At 44.9% G+C, this 25,530-nt stretch overlaps 1 protein-coding gene across 1 annotated transcript in view; it reads left to right on the top strand.

The window, feature by feature from the left end:
* LOC119977132 (FRAS1-related extracellular matrix protein 2-like) overlaps window positions 1–25,530 on the top strand; it is a 276,399-nt gene that overhangs the window by 238,518 nt on the left and 12,351 nt on the right. Inside the window, exons 17-20 of the mRNA XM_038817762.1 lie at window positions 7,510–7,702; window positions 18,169–18,273; window positions 20,259–20,386; window positions 22,847–22,981. Coding sequence (XP_038673690.1) covers window positions 7,510–7,702; window positions 18,169–18,273; window positions 20,259–20,386; window positions 22,847–22,981 — 561 coding nt within the window. The remainder of the gene's footprint in view (window positions 1–7,509; window positions 7,703–18,168; window positions 18,274–20,258; window positions 20,387–22,846; window positions 22,982–25,530) is intronic.

Raw genomic sequence — 25,530 nt, 5'->3', positions numbered from 1 at the left:
GGTGGGGGGGGGGGGGGGGGGGGGGGCTGCAGTGAATTACTATTGGTGCATTTTTGGATGCTTTTTTAATTATCACTGTATAATAGTGAAATCAAGATATCCTTTTATACCTTATTACCCATTTGAAATAACTGAGTAAAATGTTTAGTTTGTTGTAGGAATAGAAGAATTTATTGATAAATACTGCCAGGTCTTTCCTCTTCTGCACTATGTGGGTGTCTGTTTAATGCTTCATTGCTTTACTGAATCTCCTTTAGATGGCGAACAAAACCTTGCTATGTGGGAACGATGTTTTACTGTAATGCAACACCATGCAGAAGGTTGAGCCACGCGTAGACAGGCAGAGATTGGATCTTTTTGTTCGTCAGTTCTTTGTATAAACCCACATGTCTTAAGTATGGCTGAAATCCGAGATTGTAATTGTTTTGAATTCTTTACCATAAGCTGCATCCTGTCTACTCATCCATGTAAGAATTTGCCTTCTAGGTTTCATAAATGTTGTGATGAATGCTCCCCTTTTAAATTTTAGTTTATTCTCGATCCCGAGTTTCTTTTTTTTTGCTTATTTCATTTTCTTCTTCCTGAACTTACTACTCAAAATTTCCCAGGTGAGAAGCCCTATATTGTGTCCTCTATCATGTGCAGAAGTGCCAGAACAACTCTGGTTGACCAAAAGTCTGATCCTTATTTAGTGGTTTCCCTCCATCCTACTCCATTGGCTGCCTTTCGGAGTGTTGCTTATAGCTGCACAATATCTGCACCAATGAAGGCTTTTATTTTTACTCTTTTGCTACCCCACTAATATATACTGTGTATCTATTTAAGATAGCTGTCTTATAATTCAAAAAAATGGACTCAGGTCTTTCTTTATGATTTAATCTAACATTTTCGCCTGTGTTTTCTGACCAGTCTTACTTGAAAATGGATGTAAGTGTAAGGGAATCCATGATGGTGTAAAGTCGGTGATGGAATCTGGACATCAGGGGCTGGATTCTCTAGCCTCCCATCCCGTGTTTCTCGGCGGCATGCCGTTCATTGGCGGGAGATTCTCTACTCCCGCCGCTTGTCAATGATATTTCCCTTTGAAACCACCCCACGCCACCAGGAAACCTGTGTGTGGGGGGCGGCCGGAAAAGAAAATCCCAACAACCAGAAAATTCCGGCTCAGATCTACAGTGGTGCCATTTCACCTGCAACAACGAAACAAATCCAGCCTTTTACCTGGCATTTTGTTACTTGCAAAAGGTTTTTTGCTTTTCTAGAAGATTCTTTAATCTTGAGCTAAACAAAGAGGCACTATCCTTTCCTACCTCCCTCCTCCAAAGGGTATTGGAGATATCAATTCATTCATGTATGCAAAACAAGGCCAGCAGCGCGGGTTCAATTCCCCTACCGGCCTCCCCAAAGAGGCGCTGGAATGTGGCAACTAGTGGCTTTTCACAGTAACTTCATTGAGGCCTACTTGTGACAATAAGCGATAATTATTATTATATGTAGGATCATTGCTGAAAAATGACACATGCTGTTGAAGCTCTATGTCTTGCACTCATCAGGACAATGCACAAGAACTGTAAAGGAAATAACAGGAAACGGATGGGAAGAAAGTACACACAATGCAACTTTTTCAACTAAATAAAAGCTTGCGGGGCAGCCATTCCCGGGTTCATTTACCAGAACAATGCCTTGACCAATCAGAGGCAACCTGCCTGGTTTGAATTTGAACAAAGATAACTGTCAGCTACTGGTGCATTCTCCATGGCAATGCCTTTACCAATCAGACTCCACTTGTCAATAATTCAGCACTCACTTCTCAGGCAGTTTAAATTGTTATTCCCTTTACAATTTGGTATTCTTGCAAAGTATCCTGATGACTGCAAGACAGAAAGCTTTGACAATATGTGTCTTTTTTTCAGCAAAGTTCTGAACTACCAAACACCTGTATACAGGATCATTATAGGAGTGTGTTGGGTAGAAGTACAGTATTACATAAGAAACATAGGATCTAGGAGCTGGAGTAGGCAATTCAGCCCCGTGACCCTCTTGGCCATTCAATATGATCATGGCTGATCTCATCTCGACCTCATCTCCACCTTCCTGTCCCCTCCTCATACCCCTTCATCCCGCTACTAATTGAAAATCTATCTCTTCCTTAAATTTGTTTAGTGTTCTGGCGACTACTGCGGTAGAGAATTCCACAGATTTGCGAGTCCTCCTCATTTCTGTTTTAAAGCTGCCACCCTTAAGCCTAGAACTATGGCTCTCATGACCAACAAGGGGAAACATTCACTCTACGTCTCCCCTGTTAATCCCCCTTAGTATCTTATATACCTCAATTAGATCCCCTCACATTCTTCTAAACGCCAATGAGTATGGTCCTAAACTGCTCAACCCTCTTTATGAGACAATGTCTGCATCTCTGGAATAAATTTAGTGAACTTTTTCTGAACCGTCTCTAATGCATTTACATCCTTCCTCAAGTAGGGGATCAAAACTGTACCCACGACTCCAGGTGCGGTCTCACAAATGCCCTAAACAGTTGCAACAGCACTCGCCCACTTTTAAACTCTTCCATTAACAATGAATGCCAAAATTTCATTTCTCTTCCTTATTACCTGCTGCTGCATACTATCTGCGATCAATGCACGAGGACACACAGATCCCTCTGCACCGAAGCATTTAGAAGTTTCTCTCCATTTTGATAATTATTTCTCCAACCAAAATGGATAACCTCACAGAAATACACGTTAAATTCCATCTGCCAGATTTTGGCCTATAAACCTAATCTATCCATTCATTTGTAAATTTCTTATTTCCTCATTGCAACTTACTATCCCACCTTTTTCATGTCATCTGAAAATTTGTCTATCATACCTTCTATCCCTGCATTCAAGTCATTATTATAAATTGTAAATAGTTGGGGCCCAAGGACCAAACTCTGTGACACACCACTAGTTACAGCTTGCCAGCAAGAAAAAGACCCATTTACCGCCATCTCTGTTTTCTGTTGGTTAGCTAATCCTCTATCCAAGCTAATATATTACCCCCAACCTTCTGGGATCTTACCTTGTAAGACCATAAGACAGAGGAGCAGAATTAGGCCACTTGGCCCATCGAGTCTGCTCTGCCATTCAATCATGGCTGATATTTTCTCACCCCCATTCTCGTGCCTTCTCCCCATAACCCCTGATCCTCTTATTAATCAAGAACCTATCTATCTCTGTCTTAAAGACACTCAGTGAATTGGCCTCCACAACCTTCTGCGGCAAAGAGTTCCACAGATTCACCACCCTCTGGCTGAAAACATTCCTCCGCTTTTATGCAGCACCTTTATTAAATGCCTTCTGGAAGTCCAGATACACTTCGTCTACAGGACCCCCATTGTACACTTTGTTTGTTATGAGTGAGAGGTAGAAAATACTACATAAAATTAATTTTGATAGTTTGGCAGTCTCTGAATATTTCAAGTGCAAGAGATGTATCAATGAAACAGTAATCTGTGTTATTTTGGGCGGCACTGACAAAGCAGGTCTTTATTTATCCAGTTTTAAGTACAGAGGCTGAGATCATTTGTTGAACAATGGCAGGCACAGCAGTCTCACTTTTATCAGCAGCAGGAATCAAAGGGCCTCAGTCACCCTGCTAAAGGGCAGCCTTCAGATAACTACAGCTTCTTGTCATCAATGGAAATGCATTATCTCCCTACTTTTGTTGCCGCGGTGTGAAGGGCTAGCTCTTGAAACAAGCCGTGCGTCTCCTGGTGCTTTTCTTTGATGTCTACTGCTGATAAGAAGGTTCTTTTGCCCACTGCCATTTCTTTTGTTGATAAGGGAATGATCATGCAGTTCAGAACTCTGCAGATAAAGATATTTTCTCTTTAAGTCCGGTGCAATGGTTTGCCAACTTTTGTTTGTCTTTTACTGTGTTGTTTTATGTACAATACTTGAACTTTAGTGAAATAATGCAACAATCAAAGTCTTTACTTTTTGGAAAAACTTCTCTAACACTCCCTTCTACCAACACTTCGTCAGATAAGTTCCTTTCATAGTTCTGGGGGATCTATTAGGTCTCAAATATTGGGGTTGAGATCAACAGAGAAGAAAAGTGTACAGTATTATATAAAACCACCAGAGAGGCACATAAGCATTGAATGTTTAGCCATTTACTTTCAACATCCGTCAGCTTGTGCCTTTCATTTGTATCCAACCATCTCTGTCCTATTGGGAAACACAGATTAGAGCCCACTGTTGGCATCCAGATGGAAAAAAAAAAACAGCAAAATTTGAAAATGAGTGGTGCAAACTGGAGTCCCATTTTTAAGCTATGCAAGACCAATGCCACATGTTTTTTTCCTCCTAGGTATGTTCTGGACATTTGTTCATGGATGTTTCCTTCACCTACAAATTTCAGGATCTTTCTCCGTCAATGTGTGCCTTGTAACTTTACGAAGATTGCTGCCCAGTTTCTCACATTCAGATCCATCATAGTTGGCTGTAACCTATAGGGAAATTTAATGGGATTCAGTAAAGATTGGGTTCTCCGTGTTACCCAGCTGAGCAGAACCGATGGGTCGAATGGCCTCCTTCTGTGCTGCTATGACTCTAAACAACTTCATTCTGACTGGGTTCAAGCTAAAAGCAATGCTCTATGCAATAGGTTTCTCCTGCCTTCCCTCACACTCCTGAATGACCTAGTTGAAGGGAAGTCCTATCTATCGAAAAAGGTGTAATTGAGTCTAAATGGCAAAAGGCCATTGTACCATTTGATTTTCAAAAGATATGGGGCGGAATTCTCTGATAATGGGGATATGGACCCAGGCCCGCGAGAAAACGGGCGCAAATCACTCTGGACTTCCCTGGAGAAAGTCCAGAGTGATTCTCCATTTTGCAGGGGGCTAGCAGGGCCCCGGAGTGCTCTTTGCAGCTCCGGCTGCCAATATGGGGCCCTGCACTTCCGGCCGTGGGTCTGCGTATGCACGCAGTGGCCTCGCGCAACATGGCGGATCCACATCACTGGCCAGCCAATAAAGGCTGTCAATAAAGGCCCTCCCGAGATCCCACCCGCCCGCCGATCGGTAACCTGGCCCTCCTGGAGGCCTCCCTCTCCCCCCCCCCCCCCCCCCCCCTCCTCCTCCCCGCCCCCTCCCCCCAACCAGGGCGGCCGTGGACTGAGTCCGCAGCCGCCACTCCGAGCTCCTGCAGGGTGGAACCATGAGTGAACCAGGCGGGCGGGAACTCGGCCAGTTGTCGGCGGAGAATCGGCACGGGGGCCTCTTTCAATGGCCCCCAAACCGGTGCCGCATCGACCGCGTGTGCACATTTGGTGTTGATTCTCTAGTCCCTAGGGAATCACAGGAGCGGCGTCGGACCCGATCGCAGGTCTGGCGCCCATTCTCCGTCCCCACGCCGAGTGCGATTACGGCGCTGAGGCTCGGAGAATCCCGGCCATCAAATGGAAAATTAAAACTGACAAAACCTCTTGTGATCTTGCACTTTTCTACTTATGTGAAAGTGCTAAGAAGTGTGTTGTGCATAGAATCTCTACAGTGCTGAAGGAAGCCATTCGGCCCATTGAGTCTGGACCGATCCTCTGAAAGAGCATCCCGACTAGCCCACTCCCCCGCCCTATAATAATAATAATAACCCCACCTAATCTAAACATCTTTGGACACTAAGGGGCAACTTAACATGGCCAATCCACCTAACTCACACATCTTCAGAGGAAACCAAAGCACCCGGAGGAAACCCATGCAGGGAGAACATGCAAACTCCACACAGTCACCCAAGGTCGAAATCAAACCCAGGTCCCTGGCACTGTGAGGTAGCAGTTCCAACCACTGTGCCACCATGCCGCCAATTGCTTGAAATCTGAAATTTATTTTACAATGGGATAACTTTGGAATTGTTATTTAAGGACCACATGCTGCTCTGCTAATTAGTTCAAAATGGAAAAATGAACTGTCACGTTGATCAGTCACAAATAACTAATTATTACTAAAATCTTTATGTCACATTTTATCTGATGATAATGATCAGTCAGCTCGGGGTTTAGGGCCCGTCAGCATATTTCAAGAGGATTTATTTACTTTTTTTAGTTTACATATTTTTCCCCAAATGACGCCCCACATCTCGGAACCAAAGGCAGAGGTAGCTGGGTGTTAGCTCTAGCCTTTTTTTAATTGCCATTTCTCCTAGATGTAATATGGCAGGTGTGCAGGGTAGGAACGTCTGCTCTGAGAAAGCAGCCAAATTAGCACCGTGTTAAGCAGATGAGCTTTAATTTAAGGACTTCAGTTCCTTCGAACATGGAATGTACATGAAAGATCATTATGGAATTTATGCCGGTCTCAAAAATGTGGAAAATCCCGTACTATATATTATTCTGCCTCTCAACCATCTACATAATTTTCCTAACCAGATATCTACCTGTTTGTCCCTTCTGATTAACCATAGAATCTGCCTTTCAGGGTAACTAATTTTGCACAATCACTGTGCTAAATTGAAGGATTAAATACAACCTTGGTAAATGTAGATTACGTTTTCATAATCAGAAATATAGAGGAAAGCACCTCTGGTTAAAAGAAAAATCCTACCACCTTTCTGTGGTGAACCAGCAAGAGTACAGTCTTCAGCAAACATGTTGGCAGGACTTTGCAAGAAATCATTTATCAAGGCATTGTACAATTCAAAGTGGAACCACTTTGACAAAACCACATAATATCCAATACTGTAAAATGCAGTCAATTAATACAGCAAAGAGTTAACCATTTGAACATTGGTAAGGTGTGTGTATATGTGAATTATTTTCAAGAAAAATGCAAATTCGACCAAGCAATAAAATTCTGTAACAAAATCACTATTCTTAAACCAACACTGATCCTATTTTTGGGCTTTTGTAAAAGAAAAGTGACACATTTACACCATTGTATGTTACTTTTTAAAAATTTATTTACAGGCTATGTGCATTGCTGGTTGGCCAGCACTTATTGCCCGACTCTAGTTGCCCTTCAGAAGGTGAGGATGAGCTGCCTTCTTGGACTGCTGCAGTCCTTGAGGTGTAGGTAAACCCACTGTGCTGTTAGGGAGGGAGTTCCAGGATTTTGCCCTAGCGTCAGTAAAGGAACGGCGATATATTTCCAAGTCAGGGTGGTGAGTGACCTGGAGGGGAACCTCCAGATGGTGGGGTTCCCAGGTATCTGCTGCTCTTGTCCTTCTAGATGGTCGTGGGTTTGGTAGCTGTTGTCTAATGACGCTTGGTGAGTTACTGCAGTGCATCTTGTAGATAGTACACATGGCTGCCACTGTTCGTCGGTGGTGGAGGGTTTGAATGGTTGTGGAAGGGGGAGCAGTCAAGAGGGCTGCTTTGTCTTGGATGGTCATGAGCTTCTTGAGTGTTGTTGGAGCTACACTCATCCAGGCAAGTGGAGAATATTCCATTACACTCCTGAATTATGTTTGACGATGGCTGATATGTGTTAAAATATTTTCTTGGCTTTTCTTTCTGTCTCATCAGGTTTTGAACCTTGTGCAGTCATACGTGACTCTGCGAGTCCCTCTTTATGTCTCCTACGTTTTTCATTCGCCAGTGGGTGTTGGTGGCTGGCAGCACTTCGACCTGCAGTCGGAGCTTCGCTTGACTTTTGTGTACGACACTGCCATCTTGTGGAGGGATGGAATTGGCAGCCCACCAGAGGCGGAATTGCAGGGTTAGTGATTGCCAGACATTGCTTTACCATTTCCAGTTTGTTAATATGAGCAAGTTCAGTTTGGTGTGGGAAAGATTTTTATCAGGAAGGCTCCTCATCAGTAATTTGCTTCCACGATTGAAGGTAAATTTTGCAAGACCCCCCCAGCAAGGTCTTGTACAGAGGAAAAGCAGAAAATCACATCATTTTCCTGATATTAGGGGGCACACAGAAAATCATAGAAAGAGAGTTTCGAATTTGTTGAGGTTGTAAATAACAGGACAAAAAAAACAGAGGGAATTCTTACAACACCAGGTTAAAGTCCAACATGTTTGTTTCGAACACTAGCTTTCAGAGCACTGCTCCTTCCTCACTAAAAAAGTCTTCCTGACTAAAAAAGAAAGCGAGCGAAATGAGGCCACGCCTAGGCAGTCAGCAGCACCTAAGAGAGTGGGTGAAAGGAGAGCCTAAGAGCAGTCAGCAGCACCTAGACGTGTGGATGAGCGGAGGATCCAGAGGGAGTTAACAGCACTGAGGAGAGTGGGTGAAAGGAGGACCCAGACTCAGTCAGCAGCACTTGGGGGAGCAGGGAAAGAAAGACCCACGGGCAGTATACATCTAGAAGAACTTTCCAATCCAATCCAGTCCAGCCTGTGGCTTCAGAGTGAAGTGGCCACATTCTGAGATAAATCAAAATGTCACATCACAATAAAACTGATAAATCATTGCCTGGGGAATATTTTACTTCTTTATCTTCATATCTGATATGATTTATTTGTGATTAAAGGTTTTTTTGTTGTAGTAATGTTTACTAGCAGTGTTTAACAAATATAAATTAATTGAGAGAAATAAACCATGGGACATGATGTGTTGCAACTACATAATGTGAGTTCCAGGCTGCCGGTGTGTTCCAGGGCAAACACGTATTTGGCTGCAGCTTGAGAAGCCTTCGCTCAGAGTCATTGAGCTGGAGGCTGAGCTGCAGACATTGTGATGCATAAAGGAGGGGGAAAGCTACCTGTACGCTTTGTACCAGGAAGCAGTCACACCCTTAGAATAGGGTCTTCCGATTTGGTCAGTGATCAGGAATAGGAAGGTGGGACTATGAGTGAGGCAGGAATGGGGACAAAAAAAGACGGAACTGGATAATTACCAGTGGCGGCTATGTGGTGAGCAGTCGCACACGCGGTGGCTCCTGCCAGGGGTTCTTTGTTTTTGGCCCTTTTTTGCCTGGTTTATGACCGATTTATTTTTGGCGGCAATTGGTGTAGTTTGATGGAATACGATCCCCTCGGACGAGTATGTCTGGTAAATGTAACACAAGGCAGATGCTGGTCAAGGCATCACCATCACACTCGGAGTTTCCTCGAACATCAGCAGTTGGACAATGCCACTCGGTCACTGAAGCAAAAGCCCAGATCTGGGAGCCACCACAGGCAATCATAGTCAGGTTTCATCAAAATCTGGATAAGGAGCAGGCCCTAAGATGGCCGAAGGACCATCGAGACTGTAGATAGGAGGGCCATGCCATCAGAATATACCAAGATGTTGGAGCAGAGCTGGAGTGAAGATGTGCGAGGTTTAATAATGCCAAGGCAAGAGTAATGTGAGATTTGGTGTGATGTACCCAGTGTGCCGTAGAGTGACCTTCAAGGACAGAGACTACTATTCCAATGCGCCAGAGGATGCAAATGAATTTGACAAGAAGCATGGACTGGGGGGGTAACCAAAGTGCTTGTAGACTATGGAGTTTGTTGTTTGTTCATTGTTAAGTTCATCTGTATTTGTAATTTTTGTGATGTGGGGGAGGGCTTGAGGTTGTGACTGGGCTCGTTGGTGGGTGTTGTTTCTGGGCAAAGTTGGGGTTTATATGTTATACTATTGGGAGCTTTTGGGGGGAAGGTGGGGTTGGGTCATGGTTTTCCTCTTGTTCTGTATTAAAGTTTGTATGGGCCGGGGGAGGGGGGTGGGGCTGATTGTTGATATACTATATCGGGCGGCACGGTGGAACAGTGGTTCGCACTGTTCACACCTCCAGGCTCCCACTTCGATTCCCAGCTTGGGTCACTGTCTGTGTGGACTTTGCACGTTCTCCCTGTGTCTGCATGCGTTCTCTCCGGGTGCTCCGGTTTCCTCCCACAAGTCCCGAAAGACGTGCTGTTAGGTGAATTGGATATTCTGAATTCTCCCTCCGTGTACCCGAACAGGTGCCGGAATGTGGCGACTAGGGGCTTTTCACAGTAACTTCATTGCAGTGTTAAATTAAGCCTATTTGTGGCAATAAAAATTAATTGACATTGACTTCTACCCTGTGCGGGGGTCACCCTACTAGCAGTACAGCTAGTTATCGGCAGTGGAGAAGGGGAGATGTCTGCAGCTTGTTACCATTGAGGTGTTTTGTTTTTTTAAGGTAATGAACTTAGGCTTTTTATTTCTGTTCTGTTTGGGTTTCGGGATAGGGAAGGGGAGGGAGAGGGCTTTTGCTGGTTGTTTGCTTGATTCTCAGGGTGGGGTGGGCCTGGGAGGGGTGAGAAAATGGGGGATGGGTAAACTGCTTAAGTTTGGCATGGATAAGTGTGAGGTCATGAATTTGGCATGGAAAATGGGGAGGCAACTCATCTAAATGGGGAGAGATTTCAGGGTGCTCTGCTGCAGAGGGATCTGGGGGTCCTCGTTCATAAGTCATAGAAAACTAGTATGCGGGTACGGCAGATATTAAAGAAAGCAAACAAAATGTTGGCATCTATAGCTAAAGGAATAGAATATAAAGGTAAGGAAGTGTTGTTGCAACTATACATGGCATTGGTGACACCACACCTGGAGTATTGTGCATAGGTTTGCCCCCCCTTCCCAACCCGGCAGCGGGGTTCTCCACCCCGGCAGTCGGCCAATGGGTTTCCCATTGTGGGCACCCCACTCCGTCGGGAAATCCACGGGCGTGAGTGCTCTGCTGCTGAACAGGAGGATCCCAATGACGGAGAATTCAGCTAGTAGTGTTATTGGAGACAGTTGAGAGGTTTACTAGGTTGATTCCAGAGATGAGGGTTTCGTCATATGAAGAGAGATTTAACAGTTTATACTCTCTAGAGTTTAGAAGAATTGGGGAGGTCAAATTGAGGTATACAAGACGATAAATGTATGGATAAAGTAGACGTGGAGCAAATGCCCACTCTTATGGGGCATTCTAGAATGAGAGGTCATAGCCTTAGGAGAAGAGGTAGCAAATTTAAAACGGAGTTGAGGAGGAACTACTCCCAAAGAGTTGTGAAATTCACTACCCAGAGTGCGGTGGATGCAGGGACAGTGAGTAAATTTAAGGAGGAGTTAGAGAGATTTTCAATTGGTAATAAGTTGAAGGGTTATGGAGAACGGACAGGATGGTGGACTTTAGGCCAAAATGAGATCAGCCATGATTGAATGGCGGAGCAGACTTGATGGACCAAATGGCCTAATTCTGCTCCTATACCTTATGAACTGCTGACAGTGACAGTTCCTTTCTTTTTGGACTGGCTTGATGGACGAAGTGGCTGCCATTTTGGGTGGGCCCGGCACTGGTGACGAACAGGGAACTGCTGGATTGCCCCACATGGTGGCTATGGCTGATCCTGGGTCGGGAGGCCGGGGTCAGAAGCCCCCTGTCCGGTTGATAAATTAGAATGTGAAGGGCTAAATGGTCCAGTGAACAGCTTCTGGGTGTTTGCGCACCTGAGAAGTTTGACAGTGGATGTGTTTTTTCTACAGGAGGCCCATTTGAGAATCAAGGATCAAACAAGGTTGCGGAAGGGAGGGATGGGACAGGTATATCATTCGCGTTTTGATTGTACGGCCGTAAATCCACTGTGTTGATAAATTAGTGATTGGCTTTTTCCTTAGCTAATGTATTAGCAGAGCCAGGTGGGAGGTACATAATCATCAGTGGGTTGTTGACGGGCATGTTTGTAGTTTTGGTTAATGTATGTACAACGAACTGGGATGACACGGCATTTATTAATAAGGTGATGTCACCCATCCCAGATATTGAATCATATCAGCTAATTATGCGGGGAGGGAGGGGACTTCAGTTCTGTTTTGGATGCTAAGTTGGATAGGTCGAATCCCAAGTCTCAGTCCATCAGGGGTGGCAAAGGAGTTATTGGCGTTCATGGGACAGATGGAGGGGCAGACCCATGGAGAGCTGGTATCCGAGGGATAAGAAGTTTTCTTTCTCTTTTCCATGTCCATCGGGTTTAATCCCAGATTGATTTCTTTGTGGTGGTTAGGTCGCCTCGCTTGGTGTGAGAGAGGGGTAGGTTCCTTGGTAATTGTTATATCGGATCATGTTGAACATTTTGTGGACCTGATGTTGGAGCTGGGATGCTCTCAGCAACTCCTGTGGAGACCGGACACGGCATTGCCTCGTGGATAAGTTTTTGTGAGCGTGTATCCTCTGCCATTGGGGAGGACGTTGAGTTCAATAGGAATGAAGCGATTTCGACTTCCGTGCTCTGGGAAGCCCTTAATGCGGTTTTGGGGTGGGGGGGGGGGGGGGGGGGGGAGATCATTTCTTATAAGGTGTCAGATGGATGTACCTTTAAGAAATGGGTGTTTATCAAATAGCTGCAGTGATGTCTGTGTGTGGGTGGAGCTGGGCTGTCTTTTTACTTTTGTTTTGAGCTGTAAAGCTGTTTTGTGGCTCTGTTCTTGGTTTCGTTTTCAGAGTTGGAGAGCTGCATTCAAACCAAGTAAATGTGAGTTGATCTCTCTCTCTGCAATCTAAAGAATGTCTCCAGATCACTTGATGATTTCAAAGTAATAACTTTCTGTAGAATTTAAACCTGCTGCCTTTGTTTAAAAAGGGCTTAACTTATGGATTTTGCAAGGAAATGTATTAAGAGTTACCTATAGAGTATTGTATCTGTGGGGTTACGTGTGTTGGTAGTTGATAAGATGTTTACTGCGTGTTTATAAAATGTTAACTGGGTTAATAGAATTAACATTGTTTTGTTTTTAAAATACTTAAGGTCTCTGTTGCATAACACCTGGAAAGTGGGCCCTTGCTCCCCATAACAAAATCTATTAAAAGTCGTGGGTCAGGTGAACTCCATGATATACATTGGAGCTTTCTAAACCCTGACCCATAACAAAGGCGCATACCGATAAATCTGGGAAGTTGGAGAGGCAGAGGCTGGTGGATTCCATTCTTGAGGTGGACTACCAGTATTCAATTGCTCCGCCGCCAGAGGTATTGGCGGAAAGGAAAACATTTCAAATGGATTTTGAGTTATTGTCAACGTGCAAATCGGTGACCCAACTGCGATGCTCGAAAGGGACTTTTTATCAGTATGGGGAGATTGCCAGTCTTCTGGTAGTTCGCCAGTTGAGATGGCAGGCTGCCTCCCAGGAGATCGTGCATGTTAGGGACTCGGGTGACGGATTGGTTTCTGCACCAGAAAAGGTTAATGAGGTGTTTGAGGCCTTCTATCATGGGGTGTATGAGTCAGAGAACCCAGAGGAGTGTTCATCAATGAAACAATTTTGGATGGGTTGACCTTTCTGGAGGTGGAGTAGGAGAGAAGGCAGGATTTGGAGACGCCAATAGGGCTGGAGGAGATTATGAACTGTATTTGGCTAATGCAGACGGGCAAAACACGAGGTCTGGATAGGTTCCCCTTCCAGAATTTTACAAATAATTTGCTGGTCAATTGATCCCACTTCTGCTGGATATGTTAATGATTCCATGTCCCGGGGGGTGAAGTTACCGATTTCCTTGATCCTGAAGAAGGATAAGGATCCCATGAAATGTGTGTCTTATCAGCCTATTTTGTTGTTAAACGCTGATGCTAAGTTGCTGGCTAAGATGTTGGCAATGCGTTTGGAGCCCTGCCTACCTGGGGTGATTTCAGAGGAGACTGGATTTGTTAAGGATCTGCTGTTGTTGACCAATGTTAGGAGATTGTTAAATGTTGTGTTGTCATTCTCCTTAGGGACAAAGCCAGAGGTGATTATTTCAATAATCGACGTAGAGAAGGCATTCGATAGAGTTCAGTGGGAGTACCTCTTTGAGGTAACTACAAAGACATGAGGAAGGAGCTAGCCAGAGTTGATTGGGAGGGGAGCTTCAATAGAGTATTTTTTCAATATATAAAAGGTAAGACAGAAGCAAGAATAGACATTGAACCACTGGAAAATGAGTCTGGAAAAGTAGTACTAGGAAGCAAAAAAATGGCAGAGGAACTGAATAGTTACTTTGCATCAGTCTTCACGGTGGAAGACACCAGTAGGATACCAGAACTTAAGGAGAATCAGGAGGCAGAGGTGAGTGTAGTGGCCATCAGTAAGGAGAAGATTCTGGGGGAACTGTAAGGTCTGAAGGTGTATAAATCACCTGGACTAGGTGGATACATCCCAGGGTTTTAAAGTAGATAGCTGAGGAGGTTGTGGGGGCATTGCTGGTGATCTTTCAGGATTCACTGGAGGCAGGGAGGGTCCAGAGGACTGGTAAATGACTAATGTAACAGCACTGTTTAAGAATGGAGGGAGGCAGAAGACAGGAAAGTATAGGCTGGTTCGCCTGACCTCAGCTATTGGTAAGATTTTAGACTCCATTATTAAAGCTGAGATTGCAGACTACTTGGACGTGCATGATAAAATAGGACTGAGTCAGCACGACTTTGTCAAGGGGAGGTCATGCCTGATAAATCTGTAGTTCTTTGAAGAGGTAACAAGGAAGTTAGACAAAGGAGAACCAGTGGACATGATCTATTTCAATTTCCAGAAGGCCTTTGACAAGGTGCCGTTTAGGATATTGTTAAACAAGAGCCCATGGTGTTAAGGCTAAGATACTGGCATGGATAGGTGATTGGCTGACTGGTGGACGGCAGCAAGTGGGGATAAAGGGGTCTTTTTCAGGATGGTAGCTGATGACTAGTGGTGTGCCTCGGGGGTCAATGTTGAGACCACAACTTTTCACAATATACATTAATGATCTGGAAGAAGGAACTGAGGGCACTGTTGCTAAGTTTACAGATATGCAGAGGGACAGGTAGTATTGAGGAAACAGGGGGTGCTGCAGAAGGACTTGGACAGGCTAGGAGAGTGGGAAAACAAGTGGCAGATGGAATACAATGTGGAAAAGTGTGAGGTTATGCACTTTTTGTAGGAAGAATGGAGGCATAGACTATTTTCTAAATGGGAAAAGGCTGAGGAAATCAAGCACAAAAAGACTTAGGAGTCCTTATTCAAGATTCTCTTAAGGACAAGGTGACGGTTTAGTTGACAGTTAGGAAGGCAAATGCAGTGTTAGCATTCATGTTGAGAGGGTCTAGAATACAAGAGCAGAGATATACTTCTGAGGCTGTATGAGACTCTGGTCAGACCCCATTTGGAGTATTCTGAGCAGTTTTGGGCCCCATATCGAAGGAAGGATGTGCTGGCCTTGGAAAAGGTCCAGAGGCGGTTCACAAGAATGATCCCTGGAATGAAGAGCTTGTCGTAGTAGGAACGGTTGAGGACTCAGGGTCTGTACTCGTTGGAGTTTAGAAGGATCAGGGGATCTTATTGAAACTTACAGGATACTGAGAGGCCTAGATAGAGTGGACATGGAAAGGATGTTTCCACTAGTAGGAAAAACTAGAACCTGAGGCCACAGCCTCAGACTTAAGGGATGACCCTTTAAAACTGAGATGAGGAGGAATTTCTTCAGCCAGAGGGTGATGAATCTGTGGAACTCTTTGCCGCAGAAGGCTGTGGAAGGCAAATCACTGAGTGTCTTTAAGACAGAGATGAATAGGTTTATGATTAATAATGAGATCAGGAGTTATTGGGAGAAGGCAGGAGAATGGTGATGAGAAACATATCAGCCATGATTGAATAGTGGAGTAGACTCGATGGGCTGAGTGGCCTAATTCTGCTCCTATGTCTTATGGTCTAATGGAGATCCTGAACAGTTTAGCTTCAGGCCAAAATTTATTTCATCGATTAGGCTTTTGTACAGGACCCCCACTGTGTGTGTAAGGACTAATGCCCTGAGCTTGGGTTATTTCCAACTGAGCATGGGTACAAAGCAGGAGTGTCCATTGTCTCTGCTTTTGTATGCCATCGCAATCGAACCGCTGGCCATTGCGTTGAGGTTGTATAACAGATGGAGGTGGATAAAGCATGGGGGGAGGGCGCATGGGGGCATAGTTTAAAAATAAGCAGTCTCCCCTTTAAGATGGTGATGCAAATAATGTTTTTCTCCAAGGATCGTGAATCTTTGAAGCTCTCTGACTGCCTTCGCCGCTCTCTGGGGAGATGAATATTTTTAAGGCAGAGGTAGATAGATTCTTGACTTACAAGGGAGTCAAAGATTATCCAGGGTAGATGGGAATGTGGAGTTGAGATCACAACCAGATCAGCCATAATCTTATTGAATGGTGGAGCAGGCTCAAGTGGTCGAATGGCCTACACTAGCTTCTAATTTGCATGTTCGTAGGCTAGATATTAGAGGTATATTTTGTGCATTCTTGATTTTCCAAAAGCATTCGATAAGATGCCAGACAAGAGGTTATTGTACAATATTAAGGTTCATGGGATTGATAGTAATATTTTGGCATGGATTGAGGATTGGTAAACAGTCGGAAAACAGAAAGTAGGAATAAATGTGTCATTTTCAGGTAGGCAGACGGTAATGAATGGGGTACTGCAAAGATTAGTATGGGCCTCATTTACAATGTATATCAGTAACTTAGATGAGGGACCCAAGTGTGATATTTTCAAGTATACAGATGATACAAAGCAAGATGAACTGTGAGGAGAATGTAAAGAGACTACAAATGGATAAAGCCAAGTTAAGTAAGTGACCAAGAATGTGGGAGATGAAATGTAGGTGGGGGGGAAATCTTCTTAATTTAAAAGACACCTGGAGATTGGGACCATACGTGTTTATTTAAAGAAAATGGTAAGTTACCAATGAATGATTATTTTTGAAGCTTTTTTTACACATCCTGTTGTACTATAAGGTTCATTGGTTCTATACAGTGCATAATGGTTGAATGAGCACAGTAGTGCCATAGCTTGGCATGGGGATATGGGGAGCATACCTCGGCATGAGGGCTAGAGGGGGGGTTGGGTGAAGGGGCATGAGGTGGCATAGATAGGGATTGAGGGGTTGTGAGGGGCGAGGGCCTTAGTATTTTCATTATCATTGGAACACAGCCCCACAGCACTGAGACGGGCCTTTTAAACAGCCTGCTTCCGCACCTGGCAGTCCCTGTGGCACCCTCCCGAACTCTTTCCTGCGGCAGCTGATCCGACTGCAGACGCACCCGTGTTCCCTTTATTGAAAAACCCACCTTTCCTGGTACTTTCTGCTGAGGAGAGTGGGTAGAGCCAGGAATTAACCCGACTCCTGCTACCTGCCTCAAGGTTTTCCTCACAGTATACAAAAGTTGAATGCAGTCTTTTGTCCTTTCGATTTTGGTTCCGTTTCATGGCTCTAGTCGACACTCGAGATGCCATCCCACTATTTGAAGAGCGCCAAGTGCCAGTGTCCAAGCCAATAGTCCACCCTCAATTAACACCATCAAAAATGTATTGGTTGCTCATTCAGTCAATGATTGTGAGAGCTCCTTGTGTACAATTCTTAAACAGCCTGGTGGAAATGCATTTTTATCTGTAAAATAATAGCCACTGTCCTTCATAAGTAATTTATTGTTTGGGACATTTCTGTCAGACGTGTAAGACATTGAAAGACCTGAAGCAGGTTTGATTTGTTTCCAGCAGTTTTGAAATCACAATACCTATCAAAGCATTTGTCAGAACATCCCAGCTTACTTCATTTTCACACATTAACAAAAATGTTTCAGTTCCGTCTTCTTGCATCACAGCAACATAGACTTTCAAAGCTTGCTCGCTACAGCTTTTTGTTGACTGTGTACACAAAACCCATATTTTCCACATTAGATTGATTCTCTCTCAAAAATAGTGATCTGTCTGTCAATCACTGACTGGCCTGTCAGTTCCAAAGAAGCGTCGCTTTGGACTCAAAACTCTTCTGTTTGGCTCGCCACAGATGCTGCCAGACCTGCTGAATTTTTCCAGCATTTTCTGTTTTGTTCCGTTTTCCAGTATCCGCAGTATTTTTCTTTTAATATTTATGCCGGCTACGTCTGTTCATTAATTTCCCCTCTGCACACTCACACAGATTAGATCAGCTGAATAAAAGGAGCTTAAATTATCTCACCAGGTATCATGGAATTTCCAGTATAGTTCAACAGATCATGTGCCTAAATGAACCCTTTGTGGAATGAGGATTTTAGTCAAATGATAGCAGTCTGTTTATCTGGAGCGCCGGGGTGGGTTCAAAATATTGTATTTTTATTAGCTGTATTCCTCTTAATGTCAGCACACCTTATTTACCTCAGATGATGTAGAGCAGGTTTGAGCTGTCAGTTCTACATTTTTAGTGTTCCCTGTTTCGGACATTTTTTTAATCTAAATTTGTAAATGTGCCTGATGTCTGCCAACAGGTGCCCTTTACCCAACCAGCATGCGGATCAACAGTGAGGGTCGCTTAGTTGTGAACTTCCGTACAGATGCACGATTCCGTGGCCTCTTTGTAATGTTGCACCCTGGTGAGTGAGATTCTTCTTTTAGCACTCCACATTTTTGTCCTGGTTTGCTCTTTCTTCTCTCCTGAAGACAACCACTTCTTCCATTTTCCACGGCACATGGCTAGGATTTTGAATTCACCACATGTTTGTGTATACAAATTTAATTTGTCCTAGCGGGTAATTGGATAAATATTCAATGACAAATAATTGCCGTGATATGTTGGACTATTGGGGTTGTTCATTTGAGAGATCCATATGGATTTGATGGGCTGATGGCCTCCTTTAGGGTTGTACTATTCTGTCATTCTACGTACTACTTCATGGACATACAGGTGACGATAATTTGAGTGTTAACCTTTACAAACAATTTCATATAACCATCCATATTCACTCCTACACGTTTGCTAACAGTTGCTCGTTGGATAACCGTGAGGTGCCGCAATCCAAACTTATGTTTCAGCTTATATACCCAGGGGATCAAAAGTCAATTGTTCAACCTCTAGAAATCAATATCATGAGAGGTCCAGACAGAGTAGATAGAGATAAACTGTTCCTATTGGCAGAATGGTCAAGAACGAGAGATAATGGGCGATCAAGCCAAAGGCAACGGGTGGGATTCTCCCAGCCCGGGGCCGGGCCGGAGAATCCCCGCAACCCGGCCACACCGGCACGCGATTCTCCACAGAGCAGAGAATTGGCGCCAGCGCGTTTGGCACGGCACCAGTCGCGGGCCCGGGATGGGCCGAGCGGTCGCTCTAAAAAGGCAGAGTCCCACCGGTGCCGCCAACACCTGGTCGCAGCCGGCGGGAACTCTGCGCGCAGGGTTGGGCAGTGGGCTGTGTGGGTGGGAGGGGTTGCCCCGACCCCGGGGGGGGGGGGGGGGGGGGGGGGGGGGGGCGATCGGTGGGCCGGCCTCTCGCTCCCTGGGCCTATTTTCTTCCGCGCTGGCCCCCAAACTCCCGCGCCATGTTGCGTCGGGGCCGACGCGTTGAGGGAGGCCACCGTGCTTGCGCGGGTTGGCACCACTGCGCATGCGCGGATCCCGCGGCGCACAGTTCGCACCGGGATATGAGTGAACCGCTCCAGCGCCATGCTGGCCCCTTGTAGGGGCAGAATCGGTACTCCCAGCGGCCCATTCACGCCGACGGCGTTTCCGACAGCATGGGACACTCTGCCGCCGAATGGGAGAATCCCGGCCAACATGAGAAGCAACATTTTTACATATTGAGTGGTTGAGATCTGGAATGTACCGTCTGGGAGTGTGATAGTGACAGGTTCAAAACGTGGCTTTCAAAAGGAAATAGGATAAAACCCGAAGGGAAAAAAAAATCTGGCGGTGCAGGAAGAGAGTTAGAAAATGGAACTAGCTAAATACTTCTTTCTGAGAGCTGGGATGGATTCGATGGGCTGAATGGCCTCCTCTATGCTGTGGTTATTTTATGACTCCCTGTTTCCAAGATAGATCAACTAATTTAGCTCAGAGCAGTGCTTATAGCTGGAACTTTCCTAGTCTGTACGGATGAGCTTATTTGGAAATAATGACTGAACCCCAGGGGTTGGCACAGTAGTTGGCACTGCTGCCTCACAGCGCCAGGGACCCGGTTCAATTCCAACCTTGGGTGACTGGGTGGAGTTTGCACATTCTCCCTCTGACTGTGGGCTTCCTCCGGGTTGCTCTGGTTTCCTCCCACGGTCCAAAGATGTGCAGGTTACGTGGATTGGCCATGCTAAGTTCCCCCTTAGTGTCCAGGGATGTACAGGTTAGGTTACGGGGATAGGGCAGGGGTGTGGGCCTAGATTGGGTGCTCTTTCAGAGGGTATGTGCAGACTCGGTGGGATGAATGGCCTCCTGCACTGTAGGAATGATATGGTTCTATGGAACAGAAAAAATGTTACTCTTTTGTAAAAAGGAAAATGTCCTTGAGCAATTTTTCAATAGCAAACATGTATTTATTTGACTGCAGTATAATTTTTGGAACTATTCTAAAGCAATCCATCCTTTGCAGCATCACCTCTTAGCTCCATGGTTATGTCAGCTGATCACCCAGGATTGACCTTTACCCTCAGCTTAGTGCGGAGTGAGCCAACATACAATCATCCTGAGCAACAATGGAGTTTCACTTCAGATTTTGCTGTAAGTTTTATAGGTAAAGAGTAATTGCCGATTAACCAGTTTATACACACGTTTTATGCACATATCAAGATTAGATGAAATCAGTATTACTTAGTATTATTTGCCTTTGCCACTTTTAGGCATAACTATTCTGCTCTCCTGTCAGTCCTCCCATCTTGCTTCTTCCATAAACCTGAACTCCTCCAAAAGTCTGCTGTTGGTGTCCGAACTTACACCTAACTCGCTGACGTTTAGCCTTTGCTCTGCTGACCTACATTGACTCCTGCACCAGCAACACCTGGATTTTAAAATTCTGTGTTGCTTTCAAATAATGACTTTACCACCTTTCCTCCTCCACTCCCTAATCTCAGCCACCTCCTCTAGCTCGACAGCCATCTGAGCCTCTCCGCTCCTCTAATCCTGGTCTCTTGCACAGTCACGATTTTAAATGCTCCACCATTGGTGGCCATGTCTTCCAAGTGCCTAGACACTAAGCTGTAGGAGTTCATCCCTAAACATTGCCACCTCCTATCCCTCCTTTAAAATACTCCTTAAAACTTATGTCGTTGGCCAAGCTTTTGGTCATCTGTCCCCATATTTCTTCGTGTGGCCCAGTATCAAATTTTGGTTGAAAATGCCCAGTGAAGCTTAGGACATTTTACAGCTTTAAAGGCACTGTATAAATGCACGGTGTTGTTGTATCCATATAAATGACAGGACTTTGTTTAATTATTGGTTCTACAATTGATGTGGTAGTCAGAAGCAATTCTCCACGACAAAGCCTTGCGGAGAGCCTTGTCTTGAAATATTAATCTGCAAAATTCACCCAAAGCATTCCATATGCAGTAAGAAAGAATCATGGTCAGCAAACAATGTGCCATGAATAATCTGTACATTTATTTCATGTAAAACAGTTGTGGCAGTCCTACCTCATCCTGAGGACAGCTGGATTGTTTTTCAGGACTGGGATCCCAAGTGTTCTGAGTGATTCTTTGAGCATTGACATGCTCAGCCGCTTCCTACTGTGCACTTTATTATGTTGGATTATGTTGCTCTGTGGGCCAAGGACACTCATCCTCCTCTGCCTCAGTTATGTAGCTGCACTGAAACAGCGAGGCATGCTATGTAGTCCCAACTCTGGGGAGTCCACCAATGGGGTTAAAGTTGGTGGGCAGTCACCCTAAATCCATCGGGCAACCTGCCTCTGGCTACATGCCCAGCCCAACCTCCCTTTCTAACCACAGGATTCTAATCCCCACCCCCAGCTTGACTCCCCTCCAATGGCCTCTCAAGTTCCATCTATTGCCTTCCCCTCACTTGGGCTCACCACCTTGGCACCGGCCAGCTGCCCTACACTTACCCAAATCCTGGATTCAGCACCTGCCACCTCTGCCCTGAAATGCTGGAGAGTTGCTGGCCTTTGGCTGCCAGTAGGTGTCAAGTCCTGCCCCCAGTCTATTAATGGCTAATTGACAGCCAACTGACTGTTAGGTAGCTGTGGGTTAGCTGTGTTCCCCACGGCAAGCTCCTTCACATCTCCTCATCCTGACTTTGCAGCCAGAGGTGGGGAAGGTGGTGGGAATCCGGCGCCCCATATAATTTTACGTATATGTTAGGCTTTCATTGTACAGCTCTGAACACTGCATCGGTAGCAAGTGCTTTCCTTCCGATGAAACATTGAACCTCCGCTTTAGTTTCCTGTAAGTAGCTCTCATAGAAGTTAAAGGTCTAGGCAGCATGGTTGCGCCATGGGTAGCACTGCTGCCACACAGCGCCGAGGACCCGGGTTCAAACCCTGCCGTGGGTCAGTGTCCATGTGGAGTTTGCACATTCTCCCCATGTCTGCGTGAGTCTCACTCCCACAACCCAAAAAGATGTGCAGGATAGGTGAATTGACCATGCTAAATTGCCCCTTAACTGGAAATAAAAAGAATTGGGTACTCTACTTTTATAAAACAAAAAAAAACAAGAAATGAAAGACCCCTGGCATTATTTAGAGAGCAAGGTGTTTTTCCGCAGCATCCTAACCAACATCTCTCCCTCAAGCACCACCACCAGAGTAGGCTAACTGGACCTCTTGTCTTGGTGGTATTTCTGAGACTTGTGTGTACACAGTGATTGCTATGCTTGCCTCGTAGCAACAGTCACAATGTTTCAAAGTGATGCACTGTGCATGAAATGCTTTGAGATGATTTTCTGAGACATAATGCATTATCTAAATGCAATTTTATTTTTTTAACTTTCCACATGAAATAAGTCAAGGTGTGAAAGAATATTTTGCTGACTACCCACAAAACAGTGTCCTGTTTCTGTTTATTGTTCTGATCATTAGCTATGAAGTTCTTGTCTTAAGGAAGGTAACGAGTGAAAGAATTCAGAGAAGACATCATATTCAATATTGATGTAAATATTTATAGATTTGGGATTCATTTTCTAATATGTTGTTTTCTATAGTTGCAATTAATCTGTCGTTTGTTCTAGGTCCGTGATTATTCAGGAACGTACACTGTGAAGCTGATTCCTTGTGCCTCTGCTCCGAGCCAGGAGTATACCATCCCAATTGTGTGCAATCCAAGGGAGCCAATAACCTTTGATCTTGACATCAGGTTTCAACAGGTACCAGATTATTTGGCAGCTCAAGTAAACCTCTCCGCACTCGATTTTTCCCTGACCTCACCCCCTCTCCCCCTCCCGACCCACCCACTCTCAGTTATGTGGAATGAAGTAGTAATGTGATAAAAATGGCAGCACTGTGTTAAGCTTCAATGGTAACTCTATAATAGGAATTAGAAAGCAGGTTATGGCTTCTTCAGCTCCACGTTTATTGTGTTCAGCAAGCACTTCTCTAACAACACCACAGTGCCACCTGTATCCTCATTATATTTGGTGCAGTCCTGTGAACAATTAAAACCCAATTCCAGCGTAAGTACTAGGGAATATTAACTCATTCTTAACACACTGCAGTTCATGAAACAATTCTGCCTAAATCCATATTGCACATGGCGGGGCATCGGCCAAAGTAGCCGCTGGATATAAGCGGCAATCTTGTAAACCTATGAAAATTGGGGTCTTCTGTTATCGATTGGAGCACAACAGATAGAGCAATGTCATTTTTTAATTCCAGGATGCTCAAGAAAAGTTTCAAAAAAGGCTTTTTAAGTTATGTGTCTGAGGTCATGCAAAGCACAAAAATCTGTGTTTTCAAAAAAAAACAGGAGGTACTGGAAAATCTCAAGAGAGAAACAGAGTTAATGTGTCGAGTCCAATGCGGCTCTTCTTCAGAACTCTTTCTCCACAGGTGCTGCCAGACCAGCTGAGCTTTTCAGTACTTCCTGCGTTTATTTCAGAACTCCCATCACCTGGAGTATTTTGCTTTTATTTTTCTGTTTTATCAATTCCTTGTGTGACTTGGGTGGCTGTGTGGTGTTTGCACATTCTCCTCGTGTCTGCATGTGTTTCCTCCAGGTGCTCCGGTTTCCTCCAACAGTCCAAAGATGTGCAGGTAAGTGGATTGGCCACGATAAATTGTCTCTTAGTGTCCAAAAGGATAGGTGGGGCCACGGGGATAGGGTGATGCATAGGCCTGGATGGGGTGCTCCTTCAGACCGTCCGTGCAGACCCGATGGGCCGAATGGCCTCTTTCTGCACTGTAGGGATTCTATGACTTAAATGGCTAATTTTATTTGATAATGTTCCTATGAAGAGCTTTGCTACACAAAACATGCTGTATAAATGCATTTTTAAAAATTCAATTATTTTATGGGATGTGTGAATCATTGGCAAGGCCAACATTTATTGGGGCTAATATTACTTAATTCCTTAACAATCCCTAATTGTCAGTGAGAAGGTGGTGAACTGCAACAATCCATCAGGTGTAGGTACACCTATCGTGCTATTAGGAAGAGACTTCCAGGAATTTCACCCAGCAACAGCGAAGGAGGAGCAATACAGTACCAAGCCAATATGGTGTGTAACTTGGAAGGGAACTTGCAGGTGGTGGTGTTCTCATGTATCTGCTATGCTTGTCCTTCGAGGTGTTGAGGTTGTGTGTTTCATAGAAGATTTCATAGAATTTACAGTGCAGAAGGAGGCCATTCGGCCCATTGAGTCTGCACCGGCTCCTGGAAAGAGCACCCTACCCAAGGTTAACACCTCCACCCTATCCCCATAACCCAGTAACCACACCCAACACTAAGGGCAATTTTGGACACTAAGGGCAATTTATCATGTCCAATCCACCTAACCTGCACATCTTTGGACTGTGGGAGGGAACCGGAGCACCCGGAGGAAACCCACGCACACACGGGGAGGATGTGCAGACTCCGCACAGACAGTGACCCACTGCTGTCGAAGGAGTCTTAGTGAGTTGCTGCAGTGCCTCTTGTAGATGGTACACACTGCTGTTATTGTGGGTCGGTAGTAGAGGTAATAATTGTTTACGGTTGTGGATGGGGTGTCCAACAAGCAAACTGCTTTATTCTCAGTGGTGTTGAAGCGTCTTGAATGTTGTTGGAGACCCACTCTTCCAGAGAAATTGAGTGGTCGCCAATACACTCTTGACTTGTGCCTTGTAAATGGTGGACAGGTTTTGAGGAGTCAGGAAGTGAATTACTTGCCACAGAGCTCCCAGCCTATGACCTGCTCTTATAGCCCCAATTTTAGTATGATTGTTCCAGTTCAGTTTCTAGTCAGTGGTAAAACACCTAGGATGTTGATAGTGGGGATTCAGCGATAGTAATGCCATTGAATGCCAAAGAGAGATGCTTCTATTCTCTCTTGTTGGAGATGGTGATTGCCCTGCAGGTGTGATGTGTGAATGTTTCTTGCCACTTATCAGCCCAAGCCTGAATGTTGTCCAGGTCTTACCTGAGGAACACCTGCAGCAATGTCCTTGAACTGAGATGATTGGCTTCCAATAACTAGAACCATCATCTTTTGTGCCGGATATGACTCCAGTGGAGAACTTCCCTCTGATTTCCATTGAATTCAATTGTGCCGGGACTCCTTGATACCATACTCTGTTAAATGCAGCCTTGATATCAAGGGAAGTCACATCATCTACCTCTTGAGTTCAACTTTTTTGTCCAAGTTTGAATTAAGGCTGTACTGTGGGCAGGAGCTGAGTGACACTGGCGGAACCCAGACTGAGTGTCCGTGAGCAGGTA

Source organism: Scyliorhinus canicula, chromosome 14 (assembly GCF_902713615.1).
Source record: "Scyliorhinus canicula chromosome 14, sScyCan1.1, whole genome shotgun sequence".
Taxonomy (NCBI): domain Eukaryota; kingdom Metazoa; phylum Chordata; class Chondrichthyes; order Carcharhiniformes; family Scyliorhinidae; genus Scyliorhinus; species Scyliorhinus canicula.
This window is presented reverse-complemented; position numbering and strand designations above follow the sequence as displayed.